Here is a 25,625-nt window from a genome sequence, read left to right on the forward strand (position 1 = left end):
AGAGCCTTTAAAACAAAAACCAATACGTAAATGCCTACTCTGCTAGTTACTGAGGATTCAGAGAAATAATACCGGACATCTGTCTTCAGAGAGGGCTAGTCTGTCAGGGAGGACAGAAGTGGCTACACCACCACGTGGAAATAGGCACATGGATGAAAGTACGGCCAAACAGAACACCAACAAAGCAGGCACTGGGGACAGGCTGCAGTGGGGACAGAGGAGAAGGATACACAGAATCACAGATACAGGAGAGGAAGAGGCATGTTAGGAAACTACAAGTAGTTCAGAGTTGCTGAGACACAAAGATGGAGGTGAGAAGCAGAGAGTCACAGAATCACAGCAAATGGTACAAAGGACTACACAAGAGTTCGTGCTGGGGACACCTGGGTGGCTCAGTCGGTTCACTGTCTGCCTTCAGCTCAGGTCATGATCCCAGGGTCCTGGGATTGAGCCCCACATCGGGCTCCCTGCTCAGTGAGGAGCCTGCTTCTCCCTCTGCCTGCCGCTCCCCCTGCTTGTGTTCGCTCTCTCTGACAAATAAATAAAATCTTAAAAAAAAAAAAGGAGTTCGTGCTGATCACTAAAGGACATGATCAGATGTATGTGTTGGGGATAAGAGAGGTGGAAAGAATGGACTGGAGAGGCAGCAAAAGTAGAGACAGGAAGGCAGGCAAGATACCACCATCTGGTCGAGTGTAGATGAATCTTTAACTGGGCCAGCGGCAGAGGGGGGTGGTATAAGGAGTAAGACATCGAGGAGATAGAACTGGCTGGATTTGGTGGTTGAGGAAATTGAGGGGCTAAGGGTGACAGGGGAACATGGAATAAGACTAGGGAAGGCTTTTGGGAAAGTAGACAGATTTATGCAGAATGACTGGGGATGGAACAGAATTCAGATCTGGGTATGTTGAGTTTGACTATGGTATCTATGCGTTATCCAAATAAAAGTGGCTATTTTCACTTTGAGAATCTATTTAAAGAAAATAATCCTGCATATGAAAAAGCTTTACATTCTAATATGTTCAGGATAGTGTTATTCACCATAAAGAAAGACCAAAACATAGCCTAAATGTCTGAAAATAACACAGTAGTTCATAACTTATGACGCATTTCATTCCACTGAGTCCATGAATGTATTAAAGTTGATGGGGTGGCAGGCGGCGCCTGGGTGGCTCAGTCGTTTAAGAGTCCGACTCTTGGTTTCGGTTCATGTTATGATTTCACGGTGGTAAGATGGAGCCCCACATCTGGCTCCGAGCTGAGTGAGAAGTGTGCTTCAGATTCTCTCCCGCTCCTCCCCCTGCTCCCTGGCACACATGCGTGCTCTCTCTTTTAAAAATTTTATTTATGGGGCGCCTGGGTGGCTCAGTCGTTAAGCGTCTGCCTTCAGCTCAGGTCGTGATCTCAGGGTCCTGGGATCGCACCCGCATCGGGCTCCCTGCTCCGCGGGAGGCCTGCTTCTCCCTTTCCCACTCCCCCCTGCTTGTATTTCCTCTCTCGCTGTGTCTCTCTCTGCCAAATAAATAAAATCTTTTAAAAAATAAAAAAGAAAAGAAGAGAAAGATTTTATTTATTTATTTGAGAGAGAGCGAGCATGAGCAGGTGGGGGAGGGGCAGAGGGAGACGGAGAGGCAGACTCTCTGCTGAGCAGGGAGCCCGATGCGGGGCTCTATCCCAGGACCCTGAGATCATGACCTGAGCCAAAGGCAGACACTTAACGACTGAGCCACCCAGGCTCCCCTAAAAAAAATTTTTTTTAAATGAAGCCGATGGTTGTAACGATGGTGGAGCAACACAAAACACTCAATATAACATTTAGTTTAAAAAGCAGGATACAAAAGTCTAATCACATTATGATTACAACTATGATTTTTAAAACATAAAAAAGGGATAAAAGAAAACATATTAAATAGCAGTATTAATTGGGTTTTGGTAGTTGATGATAGGGTTAGGGGTGAACTTCAAAAAATTATCAATTTCCCAAAGTAATTTTAACACTCTTGTATAACTCTCGCATGTGAAAAAATAAACTATTTAAAACTGAATCATATAATGTAAATAAAAACTTAGAGGAGTTTCCAAGAAGATGAGGGGGGAACCTCTTACACTATCTGCCTTTAAATCAAATTATACTTTAGTACCTCCATCACATAGAAAGTATGATTGCAAGTTATGAATGCAACAACTAAAAAAGTATTTTAAGTAGCAGGCTAAGGGAAAAAAGCTCCTTTTATTTTAAGGAACATCTTATTATTCATTACTCATATTATGAGTTCCAATTTAAAGTAGTAGCTTTCATTTCCTAGAAATAAGTTTTTAATAAAACGCTCTTGAATTAGTCATTTATGAGTGCTGATATTGTAGGGCAAATGCAAGCTAGAAATGATGCATACTTCTCAAAATATAAATGACCTAGTTAGGGATATGAATATAAGTAGGACTTTAAAACACATAAAAGTAGTATCACTTGAGTACCAACAGTGTGTGCATATGTGTAAATCCATCCACATTTCCTTAACATGAATTATCATAAATACAACCTAAGTATGTATGCATGTGTACCCCTGTGCATGCATGTGTGTGCACGCGGTACAATGAACTTAAGTAAGATCAGTAAGTTTAAATCTACTTAACTAGATCTTTTTTTTTTAAGATTTTATTTATTTGAGAGAGAGAGAGAGAGCACAAGCAGCGGGAGCAGCAGAGGCAGAGGGAGAAGCAGGCTCCCCACTGAGCAGAGAGCCCGATGCGGGACTTGATCCCAGGATCCCGGGATCATGACCTGAGCCGAAGGCAGACACTTAACCATCTGAGCCACACAGGCGCTCCCACTTTAACTAGATCTTTAATATTCTTGGCTGACTAAGCTCACCAATGAAAGGAAGAACTTGTAATAAAATGGTATTTTCCTCTCATGGTAGAAAAAATGAACAAGAAAGCCCAAGCACTTTAGGTATACTTATAGTTCTCTTTTTAAAAATCAGAATCCAAATATGCAAGGATGTCTTTAAAGGTGTTTTGAATTTTCTCATAAATGAGTGATTAAAAATTAGCCTTTATCCACAAATTCTGGCCTGAGTTACCACATCAGTTTAGTCTGGAGAACAACGTAACTTACTCACAGGAAGCCCACCAAGCTGGCCTGAGTCTGTGTATTGAGGATGCTCATGTTCTTTGATGTCTTAGCTCAAAAGTACCTTCTAAAGGCAAATAATAATTTAAATGATCCCCAATATTTTCAATGGCTCCCCAGTGCTTTATAAATAAATCCCAAGCTTTTTCACATAGTATTGCAAGGCCCTCCAGAATCTGATCCCCAATTATTTTCCCAAGTTCAAAGGCCCTGTGCTCTAGGGGAAGGGCATCGCCCGCCTTTTCTTGACACATCCAGCCATTCAGACCTTCGCTCACAGTGCTCCCTCCACCCTGATATACCCTCAGGGCCCCTGAAAGTTCACCTCCTCCACCAAGCCTCACCAAACTGTCTGCCATCACCCAGTCCCTTGGCCCCCTGGCCTGCCACTTAGCACACAGCACTGAAAAGTGCTCCGCACACACTCACTCCTGAAAGGCCCAGATTCTGAGGCCAGTGGTAGTCGCTGGCACTCATCGTCCTCTGTGGGTCCCCACTGAGAAGACCAGAGGTGGTCTCTTCCCTGGGGTAACAACTGAACAATGCTCACACCGGCCGATCTGGCTTCTAGGCTCAGCATCTTCTGCCCTCGCATTAAAGTGGTCCTATCCCTGATCCACTGTTCCTTTGTAAGAAAAAGTTCTTTCTCATGTCAGCAAACTAACAGAATACAGAAAGTGATTTCTTATTCACCGCTGTTACCCTGATATCCCCAAGGAAGTACAAAATTAACAAGGGGACAAAGGGGACGGGAAAGGGCTTTATGGCACTAATAAGAGCTGCTGTAAGTGCTTTTAGCAGGTGATGGGATTTTTTCCCAATGGTGTCTAATTTCACTTCAGAACGTATTTATTCTTTTATAGACTGAAAGGAAAACCACATCCTATTGCCCATGCTCATCACTGTGAACTGGACTGAGCATGGAGGGGAGCAGACAGGTCAGACAGATAAGCATCTAAGTGGGCAAGAGCAGCCAGAGATCTGGGTGATGAGTGAGAAAGAGGCTAAACTAATGAAATTAAGATGATGAAAAGAAACAACAAGAAAGAGGGACATGCATCTCACTGAGAGCAGGCTCTCCCTGCACCCTGCTGTTAAACACGCTCAGCACCCACTAAGGGCTTGATGAATCTGTTCAACAAGTGCATTTCTCCTTCTCACTCCCACCACTTTGGGCTTCAAATGTTTCATGCTTCTTTGGGTATCAAGGCTTTCACACCCGGGAATCCTCTGCTGTGACCCTCCTGCTCCCAAGCTCCCCCTCTCACCTCACCTGCTCAAGCTTCAAACTGCAGCACGCGTGCGGGGCAGAAGACCTCCAGCAAGTCTTCTGGCTCCCCCATTTGCCCTCACAACATCTTATTCTTTTTTTTTTCAAATGCTTATTGCAGTTTGTAACTATAGTTCTGATCAGTTCTTTAAAATGTAGATAGTAAACTCCCTGAGGGAAGAGACGAGTGAGCTTTTCTTATCAACCCCGTATCACACCCCAGAATCAGGGCGATGCCTGCCACAGAGCAGGCATCCTGGAAGTATGTGCTAAACAAATGAATTAAAAGCTTAAAATACCTGTTTGGCTTCATGCCTTGTTAGACTTCCCATACACAACAAAATCCCAAACGCCCAGATTGGCTTCAGCTTGCTTCTCTGGTCTCATCCCTAGGTACCCTCCAAATGCACAGCTTGCAAATCCCCCAACAAACCACATTCTCTCATTACCTCCATGTCTTGCTTCTGATGTCCCCACCTTGGAAATGCCCTCCCCTGTCCAGTCCCTTCTTCAGGACTCAACGTTGGCATCACCTCTTCTGGAAGTCCTCCCTGTTCTCTCTCTGTCAAGCTAGATTAGATACTTTTTTTTACCGTGCTCAACCAACAAGTTCTATGACAGCACTCACCCACTTATTTACTACACTATTTATTCATATAGTTACTTCTATGTCTCTGCCTTTAGACTGAGTTCTTTGAAGTGAGGGATCTGGCTAATAGTCCAATATGATAAAGTCACGTGTGTGTGAACTCATTAGCAGTATCTAATGCTTGGCAAAATGTATTTATTATGCATACTTGGTCTCTGCGGAGTGAACACACTGAATGGCTATTTTGCAAACAGAAAAGATTGGTCCAGGTCATTTCATGAACTAGAAGATGCTTAAGGGAACAAAATTCGCTGTTATCAAACCTTCTTTGAACTACCTTCTTTTTTATGACAGGCTCAAATTACTTCAATCACATCAGTGCTGAAAAACAAAGCAAGAGATACTCAGGGAAATGTGAAACACTTACAAGAAGCATCAGCATAAAGGATCCCATATAGATGATCAGGAAAAACAATGAAATCATAGTTAGAGTAAGAATTCCACGAATCCACCAGTTTTTCCACCTACAAAGAAAATGTTTTTAAAGTTAGTATTTAATGTATTCTTTCTTAAAGTTTTTTGTGTGGTTTCAGTATTACCAGACGCATATGGATTTTCCCTAACTCTACTTGAAGAATCCCTTACTTCACCTTATACAATAACAACAAAAATGAAAACCAAACAAACAGCATTTGTTCACTTACTCAGAGCTAAATTAAGTGTAAAAATTATATTCCCAAAGAAAGAAATGAATTTTTATTCAAGTGTGATTAAGGATGAATCACCAGGTCAGGCAGTGAGATGGTCAATGTGGCTATGTGCACGTCCCAACCAGGGTCATTCAGAAGGAAGAAGGCAGGTGCAAAAGCCCTCTGAAAAGACGCTCTATCCTTTAGGGTGGTAAGAAAAAACAATAATGATTTTAAGGTGGTTTAGACAGAGAACACAGCCTTCTAATGAGAAAAAGTAAAAAAAGTTTAACATAGAAGTGAAACTGCACAGCATGGTGATTTCAGTGAAATGAAGAAGGCACGAGAAGGTCAGTCATGGAGGCAAGACCAGACTGATGGCCACTCCCTCTAGTGCTCAAAGTGTGCTGCTGGCTCTCCTCGCTTACGGACAAAAGTGCTTCCTCACCCTTGGGCCTTCGCTTGTTCCTTAGAGCAGAGCTGCTCTGCCGTAGGCCCAGGTAGACTGAGACTGATCTCCCTCAGTCCTCTGGCTGCCAGTCAGGGCCGGAGTTTTGCCCCGTGGCTCTCCCACTACACCCAGGAGACTCAGGCTTCATCCCCAGCATACTTTACAAACATTGTCACTCTCTCTGTGGCCAGGTCATGAAAAATGTCCTGTGTAAAACTGAAAGGATTCTAATAATACCTATATATGGATGATATTTCTGAATCTAAAATTTCTTCCCCCTGGTTTTATTCATTCTACACTGAGCTCTATAAAGTTTTTCTTTAAAACTTCTCTGATTTCTATTAATTCAAATGACAGCACTGAGATTATGTTATAAAAGATCTGGGTTCACCTTAAAGTATAGTAACAGATATGTACTGTGCTCTAAGGACAGGCCTTCATTCTCCTGTCTATAAAAAGAAATATCTGCTGACTTCATCCATTTATCAAATACTGATTACATTCCCTGCTTTCAACCACTCTCCTACACAGTCTAGATATTTCTTTAATATCCCTTTTATGATATCATTTCTGCACTCAAGATCTAAAATGCCAACAACATTAAGTCGCAACTCTTTCATCTAACTTCCCAGGTTTTTCATGAGGTGGTCAAATTGTACTTACCCAACTTTATTTCCCTCTACTGTGTAACAAACTATATAGACTCATAAATTTCTCATGAGACTGTAAGTTTTAGAACTGAACTGAAGTGAGCAGAGAGTCAAAAAATGCTATGGCTGAAAGGTTCCATTTATAACTCTCTGTGGATTAATGAATATATTGACTGGGAACTGGGCTAGGTCACAGAGCTAGTCAGAGATAAATAAAGGACCAAAAGCCAGTCTCCTGATAATAATTCTTCCCTGTTTGCAGGAAACCCAGAAGCGTATTTCGCTCTCCTTTATAACTGATCCGCAGACTTGGAATTGTTCAGAACCTACAGAAGAGGACTCTACGTAAGTGTCAGAAATCAGTCTCCAGGCGGATGTTGCCAAGGTCCATGTGTACCTTTGTTAGATGCCTGGCTTTGAACTTCAGAGGATGATAGCTGCTGAGAACCAGAGACCTTAAACAGAAAACCTACTTTCTTCATATCATCCAAAAGTTCCATGGTAATTGAAAACCTGAGCACCTCAAGGAACATATCCTATCTGGTTATCTTTTATATGGCTTTTTCCCCTCCCAGAAAAATTCCCCTCCCCCAACAAGGTCAAAGACTTAATTCCTTTAATTATTCTAACGGATTCCCCAAATCTCCTAAGAACACCTAACACAAAGTTAAGCACATAAAAGAACATTGATGCAGTAACTGAAAGTCATCTTTTAAGAGAGAACCACTAAATTCAAAACAGAGCATGATATGAGGGATAAAAAAACATTGTTATTAAAAACCAGAGGATAGCCTGATTCTGATTCAAAATTCTTGATTTATCATGCTACCATGATCACATTAATAAAGTCTTCACTTTGAGTCCAAGTCATCACCTCATGATTGCTTTGAAAAAAGGAACTCAGAATCAGTAAAGGAGAACTGCATTCAAGTCTCATGTCTCCAGGACCTACATTGAGATAGAAATGAGATTTCTAAAAAGTATATAATTAAGCAGTAGCCTTAAAAGTGATTATCGAAAGTGGTTATACACTTATTGCTCAAATCGTTCATGAGATGTACAATGTTTTACTGTTACTATAAATATTAAGTGGTTTTTATTTCAAAAGTAATGACAAGGTTTAAAAATAATTATTTTCCCTGTGGCACAAACATCATGAGTCATCAAGAACCTGGGTTGGCAAGGCAGTTCACCTGAGCCAAGAATTGGTATACAGAGATACTCGTCAAGAATAAGCAAGAATTTTGTGGGCCATCTGGCAAAGAGAAGTTTTGAGAAAATTCATCTATCAGCCTTTGGAGGAACTGGACAGAAGTGTGCAAGTTCCTGAGAGAAGGAAAATGCATCATACAGTATAAAAGCACCGAGTATAAGGCTATGCCTGGATGTTTTCCTTGGCTTCTCAACCTCAGTGTTAGTAATATTTTGAGCCAGAGAATTCTTTGTTGTGAAGAACTGTTCTGTGTACCACAGGATGTTTAACGTCCTCCCTGGTTTCTCCCCACTACATGCCAGTAACACTATCTCTCTTGACCACCTAAAATGTCACAAATGATCACACATCACACGTCCACTGGTGCCATCTGGGGCGTCAGGGCATTGCCCCTGGATGAGGACTACTAACCTAGACTGATAGTTGAAGAAGAGCTTCACTAACAGACAAAACCAGCCTTAGCTGGTTAATGACTATTCACTCCCACAGACCCACACACAGGTCACAAAACAGACTGGGACAATTTGCCAAGTGACTGAAAACCGTTAGGCCCCTTCCAATTTCAACAACTTATGCTTTGTTTGATGTTATATACTAAAGACTTAAAAATGAGCATAAATCTTAACCTCACTACAAAGAAAAATGTTTAATACAGAGTTGTTTTTAATCGTGAAAATTTGGAAACCGGCTAAATGCCCAGCAATAACCGTTTAGTTAAGTAAATTGAACTATCATGCAGTCATTAAAAATACTTAAGTAATTTAATGATGTTCCTAAAACCGCAGAACGAAAATGTGAATAGAAAGGTAGGAAACAGTACAACGCTATTTTTATATTATACAGCCCCCCACATACACATATATACACAATGCACAAGAAAAAAAAGCTTTAAACAGTAGATATCAGAATACCATAAATAACAATTTTTGGGGGGGAGGATTACAGGAGTTTTCTTCCCCTGCAATTCATGTACTTTTTAAATGTAATTAGTATTTTTAATCCCATGTATCTATAACTTCTAAATCTTTGTAAGACAGACCATTTTGGTTACTAGCTTAAAAAGACCCTAAAATAAGATAGATTTTGAAACATTCATGTAGCCTTTAGGGCAAAGTTTGAGAAGATTGAAACTGGTTATATTATTATTTATTTATTGTTCATTTTTAAAAACCAATTCTTTTATAAAGAGAGCACAATACCTACGGTCACAATGTGGTTCTATCACTTACTAACTGCATGACCCCTGACAAAGAACATTTCTGTTCCTCAATTTCCTCATTTACAAGACAGGTTTACATAATTGAACCTGTGTTACAGGGTTGCTGTGAGAATAGTCAGTATGTGTGAAGTACCTGGAGTAGTGCCCAGCACATTGCATATGCTCAATAAATATCAGCTGCTATTATTTGCTATTGTTACTTTACACCAGGAAAAAAAAAAAAAAAAAAAACCTCATTATTAAGGAAAAATCTACTATAAATGACATATAGGAATCCAGCATCATTCTTATATAACAATAGAAAAAAATTTCAGATCTGAGATAGACCTGATAAGATTTTAAAGCAAACATATATCTGTGAATGAGGTCGGAAAAACTGAGATCAAGAAGTATTAAAATAATAATCAGGTTTTCAATAATGAACAGCAGAAAGTTTTTCTATTGGTTAAACAAATATGAAAACTTCTGTTTGAACCAATTTATTTTAATATGGTTATCTGCTAGGAATTAAAAACAGAAAAACTTACATTTATTAGATATGACTAACCAGTGTTTTTTGTTATGACCTATGGGTAGTAAAATCAATTTAGTAAGTCACAGCCAGCATTTTTGTTCAATAATACAGAAGAGCATCAAACAAAAGAAATTAGAGAGTATCACACATAGTAATAGCAAGAACTGTTTCATAATATTTTTGCCACAGTTAAAATACACATTTGTGTGTCTCTTGGGATGTGGTGTGAAATATATCTCCTACTGTGTGTCACAGTCAAAAAAGTTGGAAAAGCATTGTTCTACACCAACATTTAAGATTTCACACATTAATCTGGATAAAAGCTTATATTTATTTTGCTTTTAAAAATTTTCTAATTCATATCAGTAGAGCATACAATGGAGGGCAATATGAGAGAGTAGCTCAAATTTGGTGGTGACCAAACATTCAAAACTATAGCAAACATAAAATAGTAAAAGGGTGCAGAGCTTTGGCTGATAATTTTAAACTCAGTTAAAAGAAAAAAAATGACCTATTTCCATCTGGCATCTGAAAAACAGGGAACAGAGAATATGGAATTTTCTTTATTAGATGTTCCAATACATACCAGAAAAGGTAACCTGATGTGGTAAATCACTCAAGAAATCTGACAAATTAGGGCAAGAGTCCCAGGTCTGCATCTTCCTAGCTCTGGAACCTTCCCCAGTTAACCTCTCAGACTCGGTTTTCTCATACTTCACAAGACTATAAGGATTAAATGAAAGAATGTACATGAAGCATTTACTACCATGCCTCACATATGGTGAAAAAGTATAAGCCTTCTTCTTTCACAGCTCCAAAACTTAGAAAAAGTGAGATTTATAACATCAACCAGCATAACCTCAAAACTTCTCTTGAGCACCCATTACAGTCATCTTCATCCAATCATACCTTGAAGATAAACCAGATAGTGCTTTCTTGAGGATCTCAGGGGTTCTATCTGAAGACGGTGGAATTTCTGGAATATCAGAATCTGTTCTGGAATCCAAATCTCCATATCTGTCGTCAATATCTGTTTCCTAAAATTAAAGAAAAAGGAAGATCACTTTGCAAAATTGAAAAAGAAAAAAAAGCACATGTTTGCCAATGCATTTATTTATTGTTCAGTGTGTCAAATCTCAGTTATGTAACTTGAAACAAAGAAAAACTATTAACCTGGGCGCCTGGGTGGCTCAGTTGGTTGGGCGACTGCCTTCGGCTCAGGTCATGATCCTGGAGTCCCAGGATCGAGTCCCGCATCGGGCTCCCTGCTCAGCAGGGAGTCTGCTTCTCCCTCTGACTCTCCCCCCTCTCATGTGCTCTCTCTCTCATTCTCTCTCTCAAATAAATAAATCAAATCTTTAAAAAAAAAAAAAAAGAAAAGAAAAACTATTAACCTGTCTTGAATAACCAAGCACTGTTGTACTTCCCTGTTAGGAAAGTTTGATGATCTTTGCTAAAATCTATCAATATAAAGGATTAATTTAAACAAAAGGCACAAATAGAAACTTCCTATAGTATCTAAATCAGAAATTTACCAACAAGAATCAAATGTTTGTTGTTTTGCTACTTAACTGGGAGAACATGGTGTTAATTCCATGTAAATTCTGATGAACCGTGCACAGTCCCTTTTTATTTGATTACAATCAAAGCATCAACAACAAAAGCAGAATCTTACACTGGCATAGCATTTTATTTAATATACATATATATAATATATATATTATATATATATAAGTATTTTCACTTCCCTCATTTTTATTAGATCCTCAAGAGACAATCTCAGTGAAGCAAGGCAAACAGACATTATCATCTCTGTCTTACTGATAAGTAATTATGATCAAGAGCATTTGCTTTGATGGTAATATTTTTCATAAAGTTATTTAAAACCCAAATTGCCTTCTAAGAGTACATGTACAGGAGCTGGGTGTGTATGCTGGGGCCTTTCGACAAAGGTGTTCACTGTGGAATTTCCAGGGATAGAATGGCCAAGGAATTTTAGGAATAGAGCTGCCTGAGGAGCTTGGATGGCTCAGTTGGTTAAGCGTCTACCTTCAGCTCAGGTCATGATCCCAGGGCCCTGGGATAGGGCTCCTTGCTCAGTGGGGAGTCTGCCTCTCTCTCTGCCTCTGCCTGCCACTCCCCCTGCTTGTGCTCATTCTCTGTCAAATAAATAAATAAATAAAATCTTAAAAAAAAAAAAAAGAACAGAGCTGCCTGATGTTGTTTTAAAGTTGTTTGTTCTGCTGTAATGTGTCTTTCCCTCTCCTACACCCACCGCCCCCCACCCCCAGCAACCTAAAGAGTGCTACACATAAATGTGCTTTGGGAGAGTGGTTTATAGAGGGGGAAACTGAGGCAAAAGGGGCTGAACTGAGGAAGAAGAGAATATTCACAGGAGGTGAATACAAGTAGAGGGAGCACTGAGCAGAACATTGGGCCAGAAGTGATCCTAGGAATGAGAGTGCCTAGGAATTCAGAATGTTCAGGAATCTCAAACCCAGCTCCATCCCTATGGGCAACAAAGTTCTGGTAAATTTCATCACTCCTTTTACCTGTTTTTTTTTCATCCATTAAATAGAAGCATTTAATATAATGCTGAGGCCTTAGTAAAGTCAAAGTAGTAGTAAGCTATGATTATGATTGAACCAAGTCTTCCAATTCCTCATTAAGTAGCTTACCAAATAAAATTTTAGCCTTCGGGGAGTATTTTCAGTTTTCATAAAGCAATAATGAACTTTTGTTTACTAACCATAACTTTGTTATTAAACAATTATTTAATTAAATGTGTCATTATACCAAAAATGACAAATGAAATAGACATGCTGAATTCCCACTGTGACAGAATCAGTTGTCCCCAAAGCAGCTTAAACAGAGAGATGCTGACTAATAAACCACCAGACAGAACATCCCCTGAAAATCTCAGGGCACCTGCTGTGAGTCTGACTTGCCAGCATATCTTTGACATCTAGAACAATGGAACACATCACTTTTTTTTTTTTTTCCTTTTCTCTGCTACTCTTTTTTAACCTTCAGTAATCCAGTGTTGTAAGCGTGGTGTGAGAAGTAGTAGAGATGGTGACTAATAGACGTGGCTCCCTAAGGCAACATCACCATGTTGCCAAAAGAGTACTAGACTAGGAACCAGAAGTTACCAGCACTAATTCCACTTCTACTCTATTACTGTGATGAAAGGCAAATTACTTAGCCCTTTGGTTAAGAAACTCCGCCTTTGGGTGCCTGGGTGGTTCAGTCGTTGGGCGTCTGCCTTTGGCTCAGGTCATGATCCCAGGGTCCTGGGATCGAGCCCCGTATGGGGTTCCCTGCTCTGCGGGAAGCCTGCTTCTCCCTCTCCCACTCCCCCTGCTTGTGTTCCCTCTCTTGCTGTGTCTCTCTCTGTCAAATAAATAAATAAATCTTTAAAAAGAAACAAACAAACAAACTCCACCTTTGGTTTCCCCATAAAATAAAGCACTGGACTAGAATACAAATTGTGCTCCTCCAAACACTAACTCAGCAAGCCGCTTAAATTCTACTTGGCAATAATGGTGATGTGCACAACCCCCCTCCCCATGCACACATTCTCAAAATAGCTGCCCTGCTTTTAATTTTATGATTTAAACCTCTGATTTCTATTGTATACCTTAGAGAAACACAAAATGAAACACTTAAGATTTAACTAGGCTTCTTCAATTCTGTTCTAATAACTAAAGAATGAAAGATAATTCTAAAATAATGACCTTTTAGAGCAATGTTACTCAAATACTGCAGTGAATAGCAGAGACTCTTGTGTTGCTCTATTTCTTGTATGGATCCTCTGTTACAAAGATACCAAAACTGGCAAAGAAAATGAATGTGATTGGAGATCCTGGGAAAGAAGGAAATACTACAGTGGTCAACTAGAGCCATGAAGCATGGTGCCTACTGAATGAAGGTACTTAAAATGTTTAAGAAAACCAAATTGAGGGCTTCTTCTCAAGCCTGTAATTTAAAGATTTATTTATTTATTTATTTATTTGAGAGAATGAGATAGAGAGAGAGAGCATGAGAGGGGGGAGGGTCAGAGGGAGAAGCAGACTCCCTGCGGAGCAAGGAGCCCGATGCGGGACTTGATCCTGGGACTCCAGGATCATGACCTGAGCCGAAGGCAGTCGCTTAACCAACTGAGCCACCCAGGCGCCCCCTTAAGCCTGTAATTTAAAGATGATGATCCTCCACTTTTCATCTTAGGCCTTGTTCTCTTTCATCCCTACCAGGTGATCCCTTGGTAGCTTGCCTCTTCATCTCTCTGTGAACTCACAATTCCCAATAGACCTGCATGTCTAGCTTCCAACATGCCATTTCCTGGTGGGTGGGCTTTCCATGAACATCACCTGAATTTCAACATAAGCAAACTGACCTATCTTTTCTATACCAAACCTGCTACCCCTTCTGTATTCCCTATTCAGGTAAAAACACCACCACCAAAACAGTTCAACAATTAACTCAGGTTTGAAACTTGGCTATCAACTTAACACCTGCACGTCCTTTGACCAAAACTCATTCAGTTAGGACCAAGCCTGTCATTCATCTTTCCCCCCATCTCCATCCCCACCCACTGCTCTATCCTTGCTGAGCATCATCCTCTCTCACGTAGCTCATCCCCCTGCCCTAATTCATTTTTTTAAAGATTTATTTATTTGAGAGAGAGAGAGCGAGCATTTGCACAAGCAGGGGGAAGGGCAGAGAGAGAGGGAGAATCTCTTTTTTAAGATTTTATTTATCTGAGAGAGTGAGCATGAGAGACAGAGACAGAGAGAACACCAGTGGGAGGAGACGTGGAGGGAGAGGGAGAAGCAGGCTCCCCACTGAGCAGGGAGCCTGACACGGGACTCGATCCCAGGACCCTGAGATCATGACCTGAGCTGAAGGCAGCTGCTTAACTGACTGAGCCACTCAGGTGTCCCGAAAGGGAGAATCTCAAGCAGACTCCCCGCTGAGCATAGAGCCTGATCTCAGGACCCTGAGATCATGACCTGAGCTGAAATCAAGAGTTGGATGCTTAACCAACTGAGCCACCCAGACGCCCCTCTAATTCATTTTCAACATAAAAAGAATCTTTCTAAATTGCAAATCTGATTTTACAATTTTTTATAGAAAAATTTTTTCTAATTTTTGTAGAAAAAAAAATTTTACAGCCTAAAAATCACCAGGATAAAGTCAAACTACTTAGCATTGCTTTTACTGTTTTTCATGATGGGACCCTGCTCTTACAGCCACAGATTGATGACTCCCCAGTTTTCACACTTAAGAGAGTGCCATACTTAACAGACACATGAAAAAATGTTCATCATCATTAGCCATCAGGGAAATCCAAATCAAAACCACACTGAGATACCACCTTACACCAGTTAGAACGGCAAAAATGGACAGGGAAAGAAACAACAAATGTTGGAGAGGTTGTGGAGAAAAGGGAACCCTCTTACACTGTTGGTGGGAATGCAAGTTGGTACAGCCACTTTGGAAAACAGTGTGGAGGTTCCTCAAAAATTTAAAAATAGAGCCACCCTATGACCCAGCAATTGCACTACCGGGTATTTACCCCAAAGACACAGATGTAGTGAAAAGAAGGGCCATATGCACCCCAATGTTCATAGCAGCAATGTCCACAATAGCCAAACTGTGGAAAGAGCCGAGATGCCCTTCAACAGATGAATGGATAAAGAAGATGTGGTCCATATATACAATGGAATATTACTCAGCCATCAGAAAGGATGAATACCCAACTTTTACATCAACATGGATGGGACTGGAGGAGATTATGCTAAGTGAAATAAGTCAAGCAGAGAAAGTCAATTATCATATGGTTTCACTTATTTGTGGAACATAAGGAATAACATGGAGGACATTAGGAGAAGGAAGGGAAAAATGGGGGGGGTGGTGGGAATTGGAGGGAGAGATGAACCATGAGAGACTATGGACTTGAGAAACAAACAGGGTTTTAGAGGGGAGGGGGGAAGGGGGATTGGTTAGCCCAGTGATGGGTATTAAGGAGGGCACATACTGCATGGAGCACTGGGTGTTATACGAAAACAATGGATCGTGGATCACCACATCAAAAACTAATGATGTATTGTATGGTGACTAACATAACATAATAAAATTAAAATTAAAAAAAAAGAGTGCCATACTCCCTTGAATCCAGATGTTTGTTCTATGTACAAAGTACAACTTGTACACTTACTCTCTTGGTCTCAACCCAGTTCCAATCTTCTCTTCCCCGTTTCTCAAACCTAGCTACTGCCCACTAAACCTCTGACCTCAGCTTCAATGTCGTTTCCTTTGGAAATGTCTTCCCTGACCCCCAGCTCCAGGTTAGCTGCTCTTCAACTGTGTTTCCACAATCCCAATTTTTACCTATCAGTTTACATTAAAGTTATTTGTTTGCTTATCTTCATTTTCCAGGAGTCCATAGGCTTTGTGAGGAGAAAAAATACCATTCACTGGCCCAAGAGGCCAGCAGAGGAACTTGTCCCATAGGCGACATTTATGAAACACTACATAAATATGTGTTGAATGAATTGAGTCTGTCAACTCATGCTAACATTTAAGATTAAAATAAGAAGTTCTCATCTGTTCTTGCTAACTGAGTCTTGGCCAAGTTACCTTGTGTGGGACCTTGGATGCACTTATTTACATAAAATAAAGGCTTCTGACTACAAAGGACTACTATTTTCCAAATATTAAATTTTTTTTAAAAGATTTTATTTATTTATTTGACAGAGAGAGATAGCGAGAGCAGAAACACAAGCAGGGAGAGTGGGAGAGGGAGAAGCAGGCTCCCCGCCGAGGAAGGAGCCCGATGCGGGGCTCGATCCCAGGACCCTGGGATCATGACCTGAGCCGAAGGCAGACGCTCAAAGACTGAGCCACCCAGGTGCCCTCCAAATATTAAATTTTAATGAAAATATGTCTAGGAAATGATGACTGAAAGTTGAAGAAATGAGTTTCTTTATTACCCTGTAAATTTAATTTCTACAGTACAAGTACACTTAGAAAGTAAGAGCAAAAGCACTTTAAAAATATTGATTTAAGTCTTTGCTAAACTTTTGGCTCATTCTGATTTTCCCCCAATGACACCCAATTCTATTATGCATTAAAATCATACTATGTCTTATGGTTTCATTCATATGAGTGTTCAATTCCAAATTAGAAATAAAGATCCCTGAAGGTAAGATCCATGGGATAACACAAAAGAACTTAGAAATTGGAGAAGCTTTATTCAAATGTAAAACATTACTACCATCACAAATTTGCATTCTATCTGAGAGCGTATTAGTGCTGGGCTCTCCATAGGGCTCAGGGCTAAGAGAAATAATGCTTATAGCTCTCCTTGCCTTTTGTTTTGTTTTGTTTTTATGTTATGTTAATCACCATACATTACATCATTAGTTTTTGATGTAGTGTTCCATGATTCATTGTTTGCATATAACACCCAGTGCTCCATGCAGAACATGCCTTCTTTAATACCCATCACCAGGCTAACCCATCCTCCCACCCCCGCCCCCAGAACCCTCAGTTTGTTTTTCAGAGTCCATAGTCTCTGATGGTTCGTCTCCCCCTCGGATTATCCCCCCCTTCATTCTTCCCCTCCTGCTATCTTCTTTTTCATTTTTTTTTTTTTTCTGTTTTTTTTTTGTGCAAGACTGTTGACTCTCCTTGCCTTTTGGAAGGAAAAACAAGTTATATGCACTAAGGGTGATTAAACCTGTCCTTGGATATTTTCTGCAATGTGTGAACCTCGACTGAATCTTGGTTTGAAGGGAAAGGGCAGAGGAAGAGGAGAATCTCAAATACACATTTGGCAGCAAATGGGAAAATATGAATATGGACTGTTTGTAGATAAGAAAGTTAATTTTTTTAGATATGATAATGGTATTGTGGTTACAAAAGAGAATGTCTTTAAGAGATGCATGATTTAATATTAGGAGTGAAGAGCCACAAGGTCTGCAACTTATTTTCAAATGCTTCATTAACAAAATATTTGCATATGCATATATGGCAAGATAAAGCAAATCTGGCAAAATCTTAACAATTGTTAACTCTAAGTGCTGAGTGTACAGATAATCACCATACTAGCCTTTTAATTTCTCTACAGTAGAAGCTTTTATAATAAAAAGCTAGGAAAAAATTCAAAACTAAAAAATACACGGTTTGGGGATACAAATATGTTGTAAACCTAATGAGAGAAGGAAATACTGAATATAAAATTCAAGCTGTGATTAGCTAGGTGCCTAAGGGCTTCCTTATAATCATGATCTATTTGTACCAATTCTATATTTATTAATAATAATATAGATTATTATAAGTAGTACCACCACGTGCAGAATTCCAAGGGGCATCATCTACATTAAACCCTACATGAATGGCGCCCCAGGGTCATTCAAAGACAACACAGAACCTGTTCAAGTACAAACATATTAAGTGGGTGAAAAGAAAAGAAAAACCAAAACCCTGAAAGAGACAGGATATTCATTTTGTTTTCCAGATCTGGATTTTTGTATTTCGAGGTAAAATGTTAAGTGTCAGATGGGCTTAATAAACATTTGCCGCCCCACCGCACTACACTGTTTTCAAATAATCTGCTTGGAATAGTAAGGTGGCATTGAGCCCAATCTTAACTGCCAAGGTTTGGTCCCACCTGGGCCAGACAGATGAGGAAGTCAGACTGGCTTCATCAGCCTTACCTAAAGCTCTTCAATAGCTGGCCATAGGCTCTGGCAAACAAAGGGTACTGCGAGCATAGCCAGGAAACAGAAAAGCAACACTGCTTTCCTAGTCACCAAGTTAGCACAAAGGAACTTTAAATTTCCACTGCTACGAGCTCCTCATGCTGGCCTCGACTCTTGTTTCTCCCTTCCTGTGCACTCCAGTTTTATATTTAAAAGAAAGCTTACAATGTGGATAGTTCTGAGTCTTAAACATACAAACATTCAATGACATGACATGAAAAATAACTTTGACCTCTCCCTGTGGATAAGAAAATTAGTAAACACTTAGAAAGATAACTAAGCTTGGCATATGATCAACAACCAATTGGTCACTAATGAAATTAGTTCCTTTTCTGGAGTCACTTCAAAATGTGACATCATTCTCATTAAATAGGTTCTGAAACACTTCCCAACTAAATGAATCAAAGTATAAAAGCCTATAAAATAAAAAACGAATGATTTCTTCTAATCAATCACGAAATAAGTGAGTAAGAAACTATTTTGGGGGGCACCTGGGTGGCTCAGTCGGTTAAGCATCTGCCTTCAGCTCAGGTCATGATCCCAGGGTCCTGGGATAGAGTCCCACATCTCCCTGCTGGGAGCTGCTTCTCCCTCTCCCTCTGCCTGCCAGTTCCCCTGCTTATGCTCCCTCTCTCTCTCTGTCAAATAAATAAATAAAATCTTTAAAAAAAAAAAAAGGAACCTATTTTGGGTTTTTTGCTGTTGTTTTGACCGAGGGAGAGAGAGCGTGCTCACACCGCGCACACACAAGCAGTGGGGGTACAGAGGGAGAAGGAGAGAGAGAATCTTAAGCAAGATCCATGCCCAGCATGGAACCCAACATGATGTGGGGCTCGATCTCCCACTCCTGAGATCGTGACCTGAGCTAAAATAAAAAATCAGACGCTTAACGGACTGAGCCACCCAGGAGCTCCTAGAAACTATTTTGCTTGATTTGAATCCAGGTGCTTAAAATCACAGATTTACAGGTTTTCAGCTAAAAGGTTCTAACCAAATTCACAAAAGCCAAATTAGTTTTAAAAAGCCACACAGAGGGCGCCTGGGTGGCTCAGTTGGTTAAGCGACTGCCTTCGGCTCAGGTCATGATCCTGGAGTCCCGGGATCGAGTCCCGCATCGGGCTCCCTGCTCAGCGGGGGGTCTGCTTCTCCCTCTGCCCCTCCCCCCTCTCATGCTCTCTCTCTCTCTCTCATTCTCTCTCTCAAATAAATAATAAATAAAAAATCTTTAAAAAAAAAAAAAAAAAAAAAAAGCCACACAGAGTGGTAATAGTAAAAAAAGTTCCTAAGTAAATATTTTAATTAATTTTATAAATTTAGGACCACATACCTAATTTTCTCCTTTACATTTTTTTACTCAGAAAGTTTAGGGTAAATCCCAGTTCTTAATACCATGTGACCTTGGTAAAGGAATATAGGTTTCCTCAGGTGTAAACTAAGGCCATTTCCCTTGCCTACACAATTGTTAAGAGATTCAAATTGGCATTATACACAAGTGAGTATTCTGCAAAGTATAAGTTACTTTATGACCTTTATTCCATACAGTTAAAGTCCACAGTCCAAGAAATTATTATATATTCTACAATTAGTTATTGAGCAACAAATCTCGGCCTCACCCCTTTTCTCAAAGGTACAAAGAACCACAAAAAAGATGACATTTAATCAGAACCTCAAATATAACAGGCATCCAACAAGTATTTGCTGGATGCAGAGAAGCAAGCCAAATCTCACGAAACATGTCTGTATACAAATTCTTAAATGACCTATTTTCCTTATACTGACTCAAAACCTGTGTTTTTTTTTTAAAGACATTCCCAACCACAGAGTAAAGAAAAACAAACAGTAAAAAAACCTTTGTTTTTTAGCTGTGCTTCCATGAAGAAACATGTGAAGGTCTGTTTTACAAAAAGTCATATACATAAACATAAAGGATAATCATACCTTTCATGTATACAGTGTAATTTTTCTGTATGAGATAATTTTCCAGAGTACCACTTTAAATTGTCCCACTTTCCCCTAGTACATTTATGACAAACAAAATAACGTTTGCATCAAAAAAGTCCATCACAGTACACATCCAAAGCCTGATGCAGCTGATGACATCGTATGATAAAAATTTCTCAAAATATTAAAATAAACTGTCTAAAGACAAGATCACAAACAGTAAGTAAAAACTCACACGGGGACACCAGGATATTCTTTAGATGTCCCAAGAATAATATAAAACATAATTTAAAGATAGGAGAAGAAACTACCCACCCTCACCTCCAAAAGTTTACTGCCTACATTACCATGACTTTAAAATGTGACTGTCTACATTAGCATAACTGTACTATTCCTGGACACTCGATCTGGAAATCACTGTTCACCAAAAGAACTTCTGAAACACACATCAACTCTTTAATGGAAGCATCAACAAATAAGTTTCTAAGATTCTTTGAACCCTTGCCTTAAAATCATTACATCGCTATTGCCACCAACCCCAGCCTGTTATTTGTGATCTTTACTCAATCCTAAACAAGTCCTTGCACTGAAAGACCCGCCTCAAGCCAAACTTCCAATTCGCACTAAAATCCAACCCTGCCTTTCCCACTCCAAGACTCTGTCGAAGCTCTGTTGAGGTGCTGTTCTCCCTTAACGCAGGAAGCCGTAAACTCACCTTTGTCTTATCAGTTGGTTGGCTGGTGATATTTGGGGAGCCAGCATTCAAAAAATGTTGTTAAATAAAATGAATATGCTGCAAATGACAAAAGAATCATGGAAAATTACTTAGGTAATACTGACTAATAATTGATCAACAATTGGGAAGTATCAGTCTACACAGTATTCTAGATGTCTATATCTAAATACTAGTATTTATTCATGGCCTAGATTTAAATGAAAGAAAAAAAAAAGGAAATGTTTATTCACTTACAGGTGATAGCAAGACAACCCATAGAGAAGTGGGCCAAAATAAAGAATTTGTAGAAACACAAGTTCCAAAACTAAAAGTTTATTTTAAAAAATACTAAAATCATTTATGAAAGAAACTACACCCATCTGAAATGGGGAAGGACAGAAATTAACCGACCAGACTGTTTCACCCTCAACCTCACAAACCAAAATCTGTAGTGAAGTAGCAGCCTCACACAGAAGCATCATCAGGGACCCTGTCCCACAGCACACTATTTCACATGCGCTCCCCTTTACTAGCCGTAACTTCCATGTGCACCCCCTTCTCTCCCACTTTCGGTCCAGGAAATCAGGTCTTAGCTCAACTTCCAACTGCTCAACCCCTCTCAATCCATCCAGAGCTTCAGTGACCCACTTTGGCCTTCAGTCCACTTCCCCGCTTACCCTAACTTGTGATTTGTTCGTTCTTTGGGCATTCTTGACCTGGCATTCCCAGGCCGAAATGACACCTAGTGCCTTTCTTATTCTCGGCTATTAAATGGTGGCTATTCCCAACACATGTACTTGCTGTGAGGAACAAGTAAAGTAAGATGTTACAGGGGCCAAGAGCAGGCAGCCCCAAGATGGGCCACTTTGACATGAAGATTATTTTGAATTAAAAGCAATCAAAACCCAGCAGACTCAGGAAAAGCCTTTATCTCCCCCTAAGCCGCATAAAAAGATTTAGATAGAGGACCTGCTCCAGGTAGAGAGCTATCACCATAGATAACTATATTATACTATGAACTAGGTCTGATAGGGAGGAACCTGTTTGATCAAAGTCCTCCATGTCCCATTGTTTCTCAGTGGCCCAGCAAACATTTTACCGAACATTTACTCTTTTTCATCTTTCTGTGAAATTGCATTCCTTCCCTCTGAAATCCCAGATCCCTACCCCCCCCTTATATACCATATATACCCCCTTCTCCTTGTGTACCATATATACTTCATGTTGCCTGTCTTTGGAATTTCCATGTCTATTTTGATTCCTTGTACATATAAAATTAAATTTCATTTTCTCCTGTTAGTCTGTCTTATGTCAATTTCGATAATGTAAAAGTACTCTGTGAACTCTAAATCACTCTACCAGCATCAACTACTATGACCAATACTGCTACTGAGTTAAGAACTATGCTAATTTGGTGCATAACAAATTTGTGTTATTTTAGTTCAACTGAATCTTCACTGAGTGATATGCCTCTTGGTCATTTCATACCACACTCCCTAAAATAACACTCCAAACAGGTCCCAGTCAGACATGACTTCTAGTTCCAGCTCTGCTGCTTGCTCTAGGTCCTTCTGAGCAGTAACAACCACACTCTAGACCAAGTTCATTATTTTTAAATACATATATAAAGATTGGGTTGAACTAAATTGTTTCTAAGGTCCCTTGAAGCCCTGTGGTTCTCAGACTCTAGTGAGACAAGTAAAAGAATCACACACTTTGATCTCCCCTCTTCTGCTTTTCAAAATGTTTCTCTATCCACCTTCCATTCCTTCTTTCCTTTCCTTGATTACCCTCCTCTTCTGTACTCTCCACACCATGTCTGTTTCCTTTTTTCTAGGCCTGCCCATCGTCGTCAGCATCTTCACTCTCCCTTGACTTCTTTCATTCAAATACCTATCTCCCCTCTCGTGAAAAAGGGAATTTTCACTAGAACATCCTCTTTAGCTATTATGTACTCCCCTTCACTGCCACTTCCTGACAATAACCACCAGCACTTCACCTCTCACAGTCTTCAACCTAAAACCTGGCTTTTACTACGATCTTTTGCTAAACTCAGTGTTCTATGCCTCACCTTTATTCCTAAATCCTATTGATGATACCCTCTAAGCAATCCCTCTTCCTTTAGCTCGCAGGACCTTGTTATCTTGGTTCCGTCCCTACATCTACAACTCTGCTCTATACATGGGTGCCTCTCAAGGTTCTGTCTTCAGTTTTCTCCCCTCTCTATTCTAATCAAAGGCTGACATTTCCAGACCTGACCTTTCATTTCAGTTTCCATCACCACCTTGAATCACCTCTCATTTTAGAGAATGACAAACCCTGCCCAACCCAGTTCACTTATGCTCACTCTCAACCTGCAAAACTCCAAAATTTTTGCTTCCTCCCTTAAAATCTCTTAAGTTATGAATCAAAGTATGTCTGTCAGCAGGCTCTTCCTGTATTACTCTTACTCTGATCACCCTAGTCTAGGTCCCACAACCATTATCTAAAATATACATTTTCTCTCAATCCTTATTTCCCTGCCTCTATCAGACCTACGATAAGCCCTCATCATTTCATATCTATCATGCTTGCAATACACTCTTTTTTTTTTTTAAAGATTTTATTTATTTATTTGACACAGAGAGAGAGAGCTAGAGAGGGAACACAAGCAGGGGGAGTGGGAGAGGGAGAAGCAGGCTTCCCGTGGAGCAGGGAGCCCCATGCGGGGCTCGATCCCAGGACCCTGGGACCATGACCTGAGCCGAAGGCAGACGCTTAACGACTGAGCCACCCAGGCGCCCCTTGCAATACACTCCTATCTGGTTTCTTTGCAGCAGGTATCTCCCACTTTCAACACTTTCTCCAGACTGCTGCTAGAGTGATAGGCTAATGCCTCTGCAAAAACATTCGAGTGGCTTCCCAGGGTCCATAAAATAAAGCCTAACCTTCTTCACAAGACTTTCAGTCTCCCAACCTCACCTCCCAAACATACACAGTTTATGCTCCAGGATTATCAAACTAATTTCAGTTCCCTGTGCCTAGAATGCTGACTCAAGAAACAGTTCCTCATGCCCTTTGCTTGGAGTGCCCTGCCCCAACTCTTGGACACCTGATGAGTCCCCAGGCATCTTTTCATTCCAAGCTCAATCCTCACCTCTTTAATGCTTTTCCTCTTGTCTCCAATGTAGAGTCCAACTATGCCCTCTATGCCAACAATGAGCCTTGTTCAGACTTCTAATAAATCTAACTCATATGTCTCCTGAGAGGTTCCTTGAGGGACTGGTCTTGTCATCTTTCAAGTATCACTCCAGCATTTAACAACTAGGAACATTGCCCTGCAGGTAAGACAGACTTTTTCACTCGCTAATTCTCTGGAGCACAGAGCCTTTCCCAGCGTGTCTCCAGGTCTGAACAATGAGAATGTCATGTTAACAACACTATTATAAAAAGACTACAAAATGACATAGGAGTGTACAATAGCAGAATATATAATACACCTCCTCCACTTCATTAATTCCCCAAGAGTTCTACCTTTACTTCGACCTGAACAGAGAAGGGACTTAAATAGTTTAAGTGGACCAAATATTAACCAGCCTCTGATGTGCAAACTGATTTTAAAACAGCCCTTGACCTGGAAATACAGGTGCATTCAAATATACACCCTGATAAGAAAGGACAGATAGGGCATAGAGTTCAATGTCTCAGAGCTTGCCCAGTCAAGAGTTCCTTGTGATAAACTAAAAGTGCAGCAATATTTTAGACAGTTTGAAAATGCTCATCATTGTCTAAGGAATCTTAACAGACTGGGTTATATATGGCAATATCTACTCTCAGAAAACAAAATCCAGCTGGGTACATATTAATGAAAACCAACAGTGCAGTATTTATAAATAAATAAATATGCAGTGAGGTAATCCAGTCAGATAGCTAGAGACAACAGTTCTAATGAGTTAAACCACTGTAGTTTCCATTTTAAATACATTAGGGTGTTAAGAAACTAAATTCATTCAAAAGTTATTTTATGCATGACTTCCTGAACATGTTTTCTCTTATTAAAAGCTTGTTAGCTTCTGCTGGTTAAGGAAGTCGACATGGGGAAGCTGGTATTTCCTTGATTCTAAACTATACAAGTGCTAAAACAAAACAAATCCCAACTTAATTAGTTCTATTTTGGGTCTAGTTTCCAAGGCAGTATTCACAAAGACTATTCTCAGCCCTCTGTTTCTAGCTTTGTAACACCAACCTTCAGTAACTGGAAACTGTTATATTTTGTGTAATTCCTTGACACATATGTTCTATCACAGATTCTCATTTTACTCCTCCTGCTATCAAGGGTAGAAAATAAAAGGATCTGTCATCCCACTGATTCTAAAGTTTCATTCCTAAAATCACTGTTAAATTTATTATTTCATGATATCCTGTGAGGTTCCTACCAGGGCTTTGAAACTTGGCTTACATCAAGTTCACCAACATCAAGTTGCAGGTGGAACC

The 25,625-nt window shown here is 40.0% G+C and overlaps 1 protein-coding gene across 1 annotated transcript in view; it reads right to left on the reverse strand.

Annotated features, from left to right (window-relative positions):
• The window catches only part of CDS1 (CDP-diacylglycerol synthase 1), a 66,012-nt gene that overhangs the window by 38,916 nt on the left and 1,471 nt on the right, over positions 1 to 25,625 (reverse strand). Inside the window, exons 2-3 of the mRNA XM_021702344.2 lie at positions 10,638 to 10,765; positions 5,420 to 5,516 (exon numbers count right to left, since the gene is read on the reverse strand). Coding sequence (XP_021558019.1) covers positions 5,420 to 5,516; positions 10,638 to 10,765 — 225 coding nt within the window. The remainder of the gene's footprint in view (positions 1 to 5,419; positions 5,517 to 10,637; positions 10,766 to 25,625) is intronic.

Source organism: Neomonachus schauinslandi, chromosome 2 (assembly GCF_002201575.2).
Source record: "Neomonachus schauinslandi chromosome 2, ASM220157v2, whole genome shotgun sequence".
Classification (NCBI taxonomy): Eukaryota; Metazoa; Chordata; class Mammalia; order Carnivora; family Phocidae; genus Neomonachus; species Neomonachus schauinslandi.